The 12,910-nt window shown below is 40.7% G+C and overlaps 1 protein-coding gene across 6 annotated transcripts in view; it reads right to left on the minus strand.

Moving 5' to 3' along the window:
• ptprfa (protein tyrosine phosphatase receptor type Fa) overlaps positions 1–12,910 on the minus strand; it is a 344,773-nt gene that overhangs the window by 187,426 nt on the left and 144,437 nt on the right. For all 6 annotated transcript variants that reach the window (XM_086224174.1, XM_086224172.1, XM_086224173.1 and 3 more), the window contains 2 exons: positions 11,124–11,269; positions 1,867–2,008 (listed from right to left, as the gene is read on the minus strand). In XM_086224174.1, the coding sequence (XP_086080300.1) occupies positions 1,867–2,008; positions 11,124–11,269 (288 nt within the window). The remainder of the gene's footprint in view (positions 1–1,866; positions 2,009–11,123; positions 11,270–12,910) is intronic.

Genomic DNA, 12,910 nt, shown 5'->3' on the forward strand with positions numbered 1-12,910 from the left:
GGTTGTTCGGTTTACTAAAGGTTCTGTGCAGTGTGCGATTGCTCACAATCCTGGTGCCCATAAATCCAAATTTCAGCAAGGATGTGATCTCTGGTGCTTTCTGACGTGGAAAAAGAAATATTCATGATGTTCAGGTCCCGTCCGCTCAGACAAGTGCAGCTATTTGCTGTGGTGTCAAAAAACAGTGCGTTTTAACACAGCATCCTATTCATTTTCATGTAAACACTGACTAACCTCCTGATATTGTGCATGACCTCTTTGAGGCTGTTGTTCTGTTCAAACTTACACGCTGTATTAGTTTATGAATAAAAAAAAAAAGCCTCACTCTTGATTTCTTTAACGCACTGATCCAGACATTTCTATACCAATGGCAAGACAAAACCAATTGCCCACATGCAATACCAAGCTCTTTCACATCTACCACTATAGGTGGCTATGCACATGAAAATTGGACATTGTTAAAATTGCTTCCCTTTGTGATTGGGCACTTTATACCAGCAGAGGTACCAGCATGCTGGTGCTTGTGGATCTTGTTGAGTTGGTTGTGGCCACTGTACACACAGATGAGACCATTTCATATCTTGAGGCTAAGATCTATGATTACAGACAGGGCTATCCTGGACTCTTTCCACATGTTTAGCCCCTACCTAAACATCCTTATTTGGAGCAATATGCGCATATGATTTGTTGCTTCGGACTTCTTTTAGCCATGGCTCAGAGACAGAGTGGCTGTCTAGCAACCGTGGGGTCGCTGGTTCGATCCTCACTTCCCTTAGTGACCATGTCAAAGTATTCTTGAGCAAGATACAGAGCCCCTAATTGCTCCTGATGGCCCTGCGACAGACTGGTGACTCGTCCAGGGTGAACCCTGCCTCTCGCCCAAAGTCAGCTGGGATAGGCTCCAACCCCCCCCCGCCAACCCTTAATGGATCAGTGGAATAGAAACTGGATGGATTCTAACTTCTATATCCATATGTGTGTGTATATATATATATATATATATATATAGAGAGAGAGAGAGAGAGAGAGAGAGAGAGAGATTCTAATATAAATAAATATATATGTAAATACTTATACAAATATTTGTTAACTGCTTGTGTAGTGCACCTTAAACATTTGTTTATTTCTATGGATAGGCTCTGACTGGACTCAAAGAATTTTCATTTTTCTTTTAGGTTATTCTTAATAATTCTTTCAACCAATGTTTTCACTTTGGTCAAAACTGGTTATAACTTGCCTTAGGTTTTGCTAATGTTGTACTTTTGATTCCACCATATTTCTATCAATATATATGGATTATTCACATTAGTTTTCTTTTGTTTTAAATCAAACTCACCGACCCAATTTTGTACTATGTGTGTCTTAAATGAAGGTAAAATGAATAGGAATTTTGCCCTATGTTATTTCAGAGAAATTATATCAGTTTTACTTTGAAAAATTTAAATCAATATAGGACTGTCAATGTAATTATTTTATTTTGTCTGTATTTTATTAAAATGAGATGGACCAACTCAATTAAATCATAGTACAAGGATGTACTAGTTTGAGACTGGACGACATGCATTTATTGGATAGAAATCCTGCACAAAATATATTTGAGTTCATCCATGAGTCATTTTTTTTCAGTGTAGAAATGTTTTCTGACATTCAAGGACCAGCTCCAATGAGAGGTCACCAAGGTGATCAAAGATCCGTAATGGTGCCACTTCATACTAAACAATGATCCTTAATCAACACATTTTGACCATATCTGAAGACCAACATGTGGATCATAAAAATAACATGAATACCCCTTCAGTTGTCAGAAAGACAAAAGGATTAGGAGGACCAAAAATAGCATGATGTGGACAGGCAGTTAAGTCTTACCCTCTAGGACAGTGAGCTTGGCACTCGTGTTGATCTCTCCCACACTGTTGGTGGCTGTGCACTCGTAGATGGCTTCATCACGATGAGTCCTCAGAGGCTGGATACGCAGCACAGAACCTGAGCCATCATCAAACTCTATCACCTGGTCAGACAATAGCAGAGGACAATCAAGATGATCACAAACATTTTCGGCTAACAAATTATCATTATGTTAACATAACTTGTGGACATTGGCAGTAATGGAAACAGGGAGATAGATAGCAATCTCAACAAAACAAACAAAAAATACAACAACCATGTGTTCAATAACTGTATAATAGCTGACAAGTTGCATTTCTTGCCTCTATTCTAGTCCAGTGTTGATAAGCCAGTTGAGTTCTAAAACTAGATTTTTCAGATTCATTTATTACTAATCCCAGAAGGGAAACTACTTTAGCAGGTCCACATTGATACAGATGCAAAAACAGTACATGTAAGGCGCAATGCATACATATATTTCCATACAATATATCACTCTGTAAACATATCAGGCAGTACAGAACAGAACCACAATACCCTGGTAAGCCAAAGTCGCTAACTGTTCAGCAGCTCAATTGCTGCTGGGATAAATGATGACGTAACCATTTAGTCATGTCTGCCGGTAAACTCCCACATATACTGCACTCGAATTGCTTGCACATGGTGCAGGTAGGTCAGCGCAAAAGAACGATCAACAGCACTGGATAAAGTGGTTTCATTCTCACAAAACATGTAAACATCCAACGATAAGGTGTTACCTCCATCACATTAACAAATAATCCAAAAAAACAAACAGAAACAGCACTCCCCAAACATACAACACATGCTGGAACTACTTGGTCGCCCACACAGGAAGCACCTGCCCAAACCACTGTGCAAGCTAATCCATCCGCCCAACCTGAAAAAAAACCCAATGCATTAATGAATGCCTAAAACGGAGCCCACAATCCTCAAATCACCAAATGTAAGCGCTGTTCAAAGAGTTCATCCTGCTAATTTCTTGACACCACATACCACAGCACAAAATCAGTGGTCCTGTGGCCTTGACAGGTCAAAAGTATTTTGGGTGGAAAAAGGAGAATCTACACTTTATTAGACCGGTGGTCACGATGTTACCTCTGATGGGTGTAAATTCTGACCCATGGAATTATCTACAAAATATCAGGCTCGTACAGTTGTAAGTATGCTGGGACAGACCAGGACAATCATACTTCAGCACAGTACAAATCAACCAGGTCAGGTGAATGTACACTCAATCTTGGTACTGTATGATCATCTTGGCCTTGAAGCCCCAACTGAAATCCCTTCTTGTGAAAGTCAGTCCAGTGTTTGGCTTAATATCGAATGTGTTTGAAATGTGCTACACAACCCAACTCTGACAGATGGTTACACAGTGATTCACCACTAAATAATTCCACCACATCACTTGAACAGCTTGAAAGATGCTTTGAAGTTGCAGTAATATATTCTGCGCTTGTATTGCTAGCTACCAGTTGTTACACAACTTTTGAGTGAATCTAACCTTTTAACTTAGTGTTGACCGCATGTTCATGTCAATAAGGTGCGCTATTGGGTTCCTGGCATGTGAGACGGTGGTCAGAAGTTAAAGACTGCAGCATTCATATAACATTTCAATACTGCATGAAGTACTTGATTTTATCAGCAAAACAAACAAAAGACTCCTTCAGATGAGGGAAAAGTTATGACACAACTGCTAACTCTACACTACCAACAAGCGGTCAAAATGATCAGTAAATGTCATTTCCCTCACTTCGATGAAATTTGGTAAAATGATAGAGATTTTTCAAAAATGATTTTGGATCAGGAACCAGATCTCATGATGTCATATCACCTTGCAGTTGGTCTGCTGTTGTTTAAGCAACATTTTTGTAGTTTGTCATTTTTAGAATTTTATGCGTACAGCTCTCCCACTAGCCGAAGGTTTGAAACAAACCGGGTCCTTCTGCAATATACAACACAAGGAGAGGCATGGTTGCGGCAGTAAATGAGACTGTAATCAACTGGAGCAGCAACACTGATCCCTTCCATCATGCAACACACAAACAGGTTTCCTCAACCCAGAAGGACACTGCCCTCCAGGCAAGTCAGAATCTCCGTGGAAACTGCTCTGTTTGTGCTGCAGGCAAGACGATAAACACAGATACTGTATATAACTGAGGTCAGAACAAAAAGAGGCAGTGGACCTGGTTAAAAACCCCACTACATACTGCTGAGGGAATGTATCATACACATATCCAGTTTGTTCCATTCTATCTTTTGTTGGTAGTGGCCCCTGGTTGGAGCAATATTGATTTTTGTAATGCCCTTCAACTACAGCAAACTTTGAATATATTCCAAAAAGCAAAGAGGAAAAGAGTCAACATTCAACAGTACACTTCAAAAAAGTTAAACTAACTCATGTTTGATCACCTCTTGTCTTTCCCAATCTGACTTTTTTCAGCAGCAAAAAGAAATACAAGGTTCTCCTAGTTATCAGGTAGGTGAATGCAAGGTGAAGTTAAATCATTAACTGTAGAGAAAGGGACACCACTGGGCTTACTTCAGGCGCACTTTCACCAAGGCATGTATATCATAAAACTGCCTTTAACAGTTAGATCATATCTTAATTGAAAAATATATCACCTAATGGAGAACCTGACATATGGGGTGTGACTGAAGATTCTCAAGGTCACGTTCAAAATAAATGCATTGTAAACCCCTTTTTTCCAACATTAGCGATGCCTGTCTAAATCTCTGCCATGAACTTGGTAGGTACAGTTTGGATATGAGATGAATGCAAGCACAAACAGCAGAAAAAGTACAGTTCCTGATCAAATCTAAGACCTGAAATGATACGGAAACAGAGGAACATGTTTGCTTGGAGTAACCTGCATGACCCTTTGAGCAGCTGAAGTAGGAAATATTGTATATAGTGATGAGCTTGATTTGACCGAAGGTATGTGTGTGGCTATAGGAATGTTGGGGGGCTGGGGGTGGGGGGACCGGTTAAGTCTCAGAGGTCAGGGCACTGAGCCTTACACTTCCACATCGCTGCAGTGTATGTTACCTAGAGCTGACAGAAAGGAAGCACATTCCTGCTCTAATGAAGGAGGTGCACTTTTTCCTGCATTAATAAGAGATACACCTACCTTCCACACAGGGAAGCCACCAGTTCGGGTAACATTTCTCACATTCCTCTTACTCAGTATGACATGGGCCAATTATAGCCATTAAGGAGCTCAGGAATATGCCACTGTAGGAGAAGAACTGCATACAGAAGCAATCTTTTTGCCATTTTCTGCTGATAAACCCGTATTACTGATTAATGAGCCCTCTTATTCATTTGAACGAGGGTAGGGTGTTAACAACTCAGTCACACTTCGAAATCAGTGTAGGGTCATTCAAAAAGAAGTTGACCCACACTCAACGTTTTTCAATCTACAACAGTGCATTTGCAAATCACATACAAGAAAGTGTTATCCATGTATAATTCAATTTGTTTACCATGTAATTCTTACAATTCAAATGTGTCAAAACTAGGGCCTGGTAGATTAATTGGCTGGCCAATTTAATCAGCCGATTATAGCCATTGGAGCATAAATCTGTAAGAAGCTGTACAGCTTGATGTCATCCCTGTAGAGCAGGTGGATGATTGTTGCCCCACTTCGGAATCAGTATCCGTAACCACTGTTTGTGATGATCTGACTCAGGAGGTTCAGTCGTATGCAGAACAGTAGTGGTGACAGTGCATCTCCTAGGTATATGCTGCACTTAATGTTGACTTGGGCTATTGACTTTGAATCATTCATGCATTGACCCAAGTGATTACTTATCTTAGCCACTATGATACCTGACAGGAGCTTCCATCTTGTGGAGAGGCAGGTTATTGGTCAGTAGTTGGATGGGATGGGTGGGGCCCTTCTGGGGTCCTTCATGATCAGGACTGTCCTGTCCTGCGTAAGCCACTCTGGATGCATCCAATCCCTTAGCAGCTGGTTCAAGTGCCTCTGGTATGGATAGCTTGGTGTATTTCCGGGCCTTTATTCACCATGTTTCCTCACTGCAGCCCTGCTAGCTGGCTAACCTCTCCATGTTGCCTTTATCAGGGCCTGAGCCTGAAGGTACTTCAGGCGAAGACCCTATTATGTTTGCTCGGCAGAGCAACACATTAGCAGCACTAATTTTGGTCTCTATCCTTCTCTTCCATGGAAGTTATTGTTTCTTATGCTCCATGTCCATGTCTAGCTTGTACCCTAGAATCTCCAGTAGTTCTGTTGCCCTACTGTGCATCAGCTTGTTGGTCTCTGTGATGGTTGCTATAGGTATTGTATTCAGCGCAGCATTCACACCCACTAGTAGATCTTCTGAGGGTATTTGACAACTCAGTTTCCATATTTGTTAGAGGTTCCAGGATTCTAGTTGAAGGATCTTCCTTCTTATGTCAGCAGCTCTTGTTTTGAGGCTGTTCGGATCTACTGGGGCTTGGAACCTAATCTCAGTTTGTGGGGGTGATGATGACATAATGTTGTCCTGGCTCCCCCTAGACATATCATTGTTGTTTTATCTCATTAATAGTTGTGACAGTTGCTGTTGGAACTCTGGGCTGACAGTTGTTTCTTTGTTAGCCTAGATTGTGGGTTTTGAAGTATCCATAGGTCCCACATTCTCTGCATGTATCCCCTCTCTCTGGGAATGGTCTTATAGTAGAATTCCAACAACTCTGTATTTTCACCCTCGTCCATGTGTGTCTTGTTCCAGTATCCCATCTCTCATTAGATTGCCCTGGTTCCCTACCAATTGAGGCGGACCTCTACAGGCAATTTGTGCACTGGACTCCACATTGTAGTTGTGTATTGTGGACATCAGCCCAGGATCAGCTTCCAAAATATTTTTTTCAAATCATGATTGTTGGTACTTCTGCTTAGATAAAGATGAATGAGAACGGATAAAATATACACACATCAATTAATGTGAGAACAGCCTTCGAGTGTCGAACACTCAACATACATTATTCTACACAGTAGAGCTCAGGCATTCTACTGTAGCAAAGGGTCTTCCATGGAGGCCCCAGAGAATGAGGCTTCTCAGGCAACAACCCAGTCAATCAGTGATGGCTATTGCCTTCAATAAAATCTGATCCTAGTTCAACTAGTTAAATTTAAACTCAGACCATCACTGAAGAGAAATAAGTGAAGATTGGAACCAAAGTGCATTTCGACAAAGGGATACTGAATAGTCAAACACTGTGTTGATGTATAATTATTTTCCCAACATTTTCCTGTATCTTACTGTTTTAACAACAACAACATTAGTTTTCAAGGGAAAGAAAGGCTAAGACTGACCCTGATTAATGTACAGCTTCAAGCCACTAAAATCATGTAAATGAGGTGCATTCCAATTATTGAAATATTCAAATACAACTAAAGTTAAAAATACAACTGAATAGTCAGTTTTAACCTCTAAGAAACATTTCCCTCAACTTTGGATCAAATACATTTTTTTCTTGATTCTCTGCTTAGGAGCCCTCACCCTAAGTCCTGTATAAAACTCTTGAACCCTTTAAATCCATCATCTGTTTCAGAGCACATTTCAGTTTAAGTACTTTTTCTGGACTGACATATTAATAACTCAGCTGTATAACTAAACCAACTGTACACTTGCCTTGATCGAGATTTATCCATGAACCATTCCACTTTTTTTCACAATTACAGAAATTCAAGCAATTGAGGGCGGCATGACTCAGAGGTAGAGTGGCTGTCCAGCAACTGAAGGGTTGCTGGTTTGATCCCACTTCCCCTGGTAACCATGTCAAAGTATCCTGGAGCAAGATACGGAGCCCCTAATTGCTCCTGATGGCCCTGTGATGGACTGGTGACCCATCCAGGGTGTACCCCACCTCTCGCCTAATGTCAGATGGGATAGGCTCCACCCTCCTGCAACCCTTAATGGATCAGTGGAATAGAAACTGGATGGATTCTAACTTCTTCTAATACTTCTAATGACAAGCTTGTTGAATGAAGAGACCAGGGTTGCTGTCTTGAGAGGTTGTGAACACCCACCACACACAGGGTACAGTACAGTAGCTATCACTTTGAGCAGTGTTGACTAGACAGACAGATGATAATTTCTGCTACTCACAATGACATAAAGTGCCTCAGTCTATGCAGGACTCCTGTTGAGTCACTTCAATTGAACGCATTTGGTTTTGGCTGGCAGCTAATGAGCCTTCCTGTTGTGCTAGAGTCCTACAGGAGGGCAAATGCAGTCCCATTAAATATACATTAATGCAGCAACATGCATTCATGATTCTGATCAACTGATTACAGTGCACAAAGACTGTGTACATTTGAATGTATAACATACTTATAGTTATGCATTTATTGCCCTCATTGTAAATAATTGTTACAAACATGTACCCAATACTGATGGAACATCTCCACAGGAGACGTAGAATAGCCCAGAGATGGTTTATACATCAGACAGTCCATCACAATTCCTTTTATTTTTTTAGTAAATGTGCATTCTAAAGCGATTGTTTATCTCCAACAAAATAATATATAAAATCTGCATCCTTCTTTTGAAATTACGGCAACTTCAATTGAAATTATCTTCAGTTAATCAAACCATATACATTGAGCAAGAAAATAATAATAGAACCACTGTACTACTTTTATCCTGCTCAGAAGTATCCATAGGTCCAAGGCTACAAATTCTGGTGAAAAAAAAAAAGCAGCTATCCTGCAGAGCTATCATGTAAAAGACAAAAAAAATTTTAATGTGTCTCTTAATACATTTACATTACACAATGTACATGAATTAGCAACAATTTTTTTCATACTCTTACTTGCTAGAACACACATGAAATTATCCCACTAGCATAGCAGTTTGTGAAATTAAACTTCTGCAATAGTATTATCCATCTGATTTGCTGACCTACTTAATGTTATGATGGGCAAAGTATGCAGCGACATATTGGGCAGCATGGCTCAGGGGTAGAGTGGCCGTCGAGCAACAAAAGGGTCGCTGGTTCGATCCTTGACCCCGGTGACCATGTTGAAGTGTCCTTGAGCAAGATACTGAATCCATAATTGCTCCTGATGAGTAGGTTGGTGCCTTGCATGGCAGCCTCCACCATCAGTGTGTGAGTGTGAATGAGACGACACTGTAAAGCGCTTTGAGTACTGCTAAGGTAGAAAAGCGCTATATAAAATGTAGTCCATATTATGAGTACTAGCTACATGTACAGTGGGTATACAAATTATCCCATCAACATTAGCAGCTGTAGCCTAACCTTTGTACACAAGTCCACTGTTGGTCGTATCACAATTGAGAATGTGCCCAATTCAATCGATGTAGTATAAAGTATTTATAAATGAAAAGATAAATTCCCCCCAAAAAAGTTCTTTTGGTTTTAATTGTTCACTTACAGGTTCTCCAACAGTCTTAACTATCTGATATGTCCAGGTGTATTAGAGGTAAATAAAGTAATGAACCTGAAACAATGAAGAGAAAAGTGTAGTTGCCAAGTCAGTTTTACTAATACAAAATAAGTTACAAATAAATGGAGAAATTTGAATTTAGATTACACAAAATGTGATACAGTGTAATGACCAACATTATTACCTAAGACCTTCATTTTTGATCAGGCTTAAAGTCAGGGCTGCTTAGGCTGGCCCTTAGATATGCCGCTATGGGCTTAGATTGCCGGTGGATCTCCCATTGTGCACTGGGCTTCTCTCTCCTCTCTTTTCTCTCTGTCCTCCTATATGTGTCAAATATAAATCATACTCATATGCATCATTAACTCATCTTTTTTTCCGGAGCCTTCAGGTGCTGCTGGAGGAGGTTACAGACCTGAAGAGACTCAAGCTGCCACCTGTAGCCCCACCTGCTCCCGTCCCCGTCTGTCTCTTCTCTTTCTCTCTTTATCTCTGTCCCTCTCTTTCCTTCTGTATATCTGTCTTCCTCCATTATCTCTGCCCCGCCCTTCTGTTCTCTTTCCCCCCAACCGGTCAAAGCAGAAGGCCGTCCCCACTGAGCCTGAGTCTGCTCAATGTTCCTGCCTGTTAAAAGGAAGGTTTTCATCGCTGCCGCTGCAGGATGTGCTGCTGATGGAGAATTGTTGGGTGTAAATTCATTGAAGGAGTGTGGTACTAGACCTGCTCTACCTGTAAAGTGTCATGAGATAACTTTTGTTGTGATTTGGCGCTATAGAAATAAAATCCACTTGACTTCACTATTATTTTAAGACAAATTATCAAAAAAGTTTGCAATTTTAGAGGTTAATATAAATCAAGAGATGTGACTTTTTATCTCACAACCTAACATTTCATAAAATGCTTGTAAAAGGTCCTTGATGTCCTAAATGTCATAACATTGATGTGCTTTTACAAATTACTTACTGACCCACAACATTGCAATTTCTAGTAAATCCATTGTTGTTCATTGAATGCCTTAGAAGTGATACCTCACCCTGAAGGCCCATTTCCCCTTTCAAGTACTCATATATGTTCAGTGTCTTGAACTAATGGATATAGTTTCACTGCATCACATCTTTATGACTCCAGAATGCAGAAAGATAACAACTACAACCATACTGATTTGGTGTTTGTTCAGAGTAGCACCACACTTTTTGGACAGTTTTGCTGTAGTTTGTTGAGAGGTACACCAGTAGATTCGGGCCAAGTATTGTATGGTATGTAGACATGTGATTGGCTCTTCTGCATTCTGTGGTTAAAAACATCATTGTGAGCTTACAAATCTATTAGTGAGGACTTGAGAGGCAAAATACACTTTGAGGGTGAAGTATCGCTCAGATGTGCGGGTCTTGTGACACTGTTCTGTTTTCAATGTCAACAATTCAAATATGCAGGGTTGAACCCACAATTTACTGATGTGCAGACAAGATTTTTGTATGTATCCATAACCCGAAATATCAGATTCATTTATACCACCTTAGACTCTAGGAACAGATAATGCATCCTTGCAAAAATATCTACTGTATCCTTGCATAAATATTTTTCTTGTGTTCCAATATAGTACTGTACTAGACCATGCCATGACCATACCTCATTAACCTACTTGAGCACCTGTCAGCACAGGTGGAGCACAAGTTCATTTGCTAGTTAAGGGATGAGGGCGCTTGGCATGAAAACAATGAAGCATGTGCTTGAGTGCCAGCTAGTGCCATGCTTAAATTGGGCCCAGGAAGGCTTTTAGGAGCAGCTCTTAGTTTGTACCTCAAAGCGCTGAGAGCTGACTTTCTTCCCTTTCTTCATCCAGGTGATGCGAGGTTTGGGCTCACCCACAGCCTGGCATACGAAGGATGCCACTCCCCCTGAAATCCCTGTCTGGTCATCGGGGGAGTTGATGAAGCTGGGCATGCCTAAGGGGGAGAGAGAGTGAGACAAAGACAAGGGAAGGAAGAGAGGGAGTGCAGGGAAGAGAGGATAACCAATTTCAGATGAAGAGGCATGACAGAGAAACAGCTTCAGGCAAGTTACAGGGAATTCATATTTCTACATCTGCTGCAAGTCTTGCTATGACAATATGCTCTTTCAAAACTGCCTCATGCCTGTGGCCACACCTTGTCAAAAGCAATGCCAGTAAAAACAGCCAAGAACCATCCTGTCTCTTATAATAAGCAGCATTTGTCAGTCTTATTATTGGAGGCAGAGAGCAGGCAGATGTGAATGGGCACATACTGACACAAGAATCTGCTTCAAATGTGTAAATACATAAGTATCATAAACACAGAGCTGCAATACTGTACATCATCTCAGTAGGGGTTTGGAAGGCCTACAGTGTAATTCAGTAAGTCATGTATTAATAGTAGTGATGTTCAAAAGATAAGTCAGATTTGCAGTGTCATGGCCATATGTTCACGGTTACTCCTGGAGTTTTTGACCACTGGTGCCGTTGCTGAACATTGTTTAGTTGATGAAATGAATGATGCAATATGCTAGCAATAGACTGCCAACATGAATGTAAACAATATATATAATCAGCTTTAAAAATCACACATGAATAAAGAAGATCATCATCATCATCATCATCATCCTCATCCTCATCATCAAAGGTCACAATGAGGTTGGTTGGGCAGGTAACCTTACACTGCACAAATATGTTTTCTTCTTGTTCCAGCAGTTGCATGCCTGTGCCTGTGTACTGATGGATGCTCAGAGTTGGACAACGGAAGATGTTTTCACATTCAGTGGTGAAAGTGTATGTTTTCTCTGTATATAATCCCAAAAAAATACATACTGTTTATTCATGCAATCTGGTGTTTTTCATAGATTTTAATGTGGTAAGTCTAAGTTGTCAGAAACACACTCTTCAAACTTGGCCCTGTTAGATGTTTAGCAATGTAGCTCACTTGCTCATTTTTTAAAAATTTCCAGACTTATGAAGTGATTACATTTTCTTGCTCTTGTTTCTGTCATAGATCTGTTTGTATAACATGCTTTGAAAGATAGTGGCAGCATGGCTCAGATATTAATGAATAACTCAGCTGTATAGTTAAACCGACTGTACACTTGCCATGATTGATATTTAGCCATGAACCATCCATTGTCTTCCGCTTATTCCTGTTAAGGTTCGTGGGGAGCTGGAGCCTATCCCAGTGGCTACGGGCAAGAGGCAGGGCTCACCCTGGACAGGTCGCCAGTCCATCGCAGGGCCAACATACATAGACAAACAACCATTCACACTCACAGTCACACCTACGGTCAATTTAGAGAATCAATCAGCCTCGTCCCCTCTTGATGTCTTTGGACTGTGGGAGGAAGCTGGAGTACTAGAGAGAACATGCAAACACCACACAGAAAGATTGCGAGGTCCTAACCGGGACTCGAACCTGGAACCTTCTTGCTGTGAGGCGACAGTGCTAACCACTGCACCACTATACCACCCTTGACACTGCAAATGTTCAAACTACAATAATTTCAAATAAATGAAAAACAAGTTGGAGGAATATGGACCTGCCACAACTCTACCCATATGGGACATAAAACCAAATACCGGGTTG

Source organism: Aulostomus chinensis, chromosome 14 (genome assembly GCF_037954235.1).
Source record: "Aulostomus chinensis isolate RoL2024-O1b breed Wild chromosome 14, RoL_Achi_v1.0, whole genome shotgun sequence".
NCBI lineage: Eukaryota > Metazoa > Chordata > Actinopteri > Syngnathiformes > Aulostomidae > Aulostomus > Aulostomus chinensis.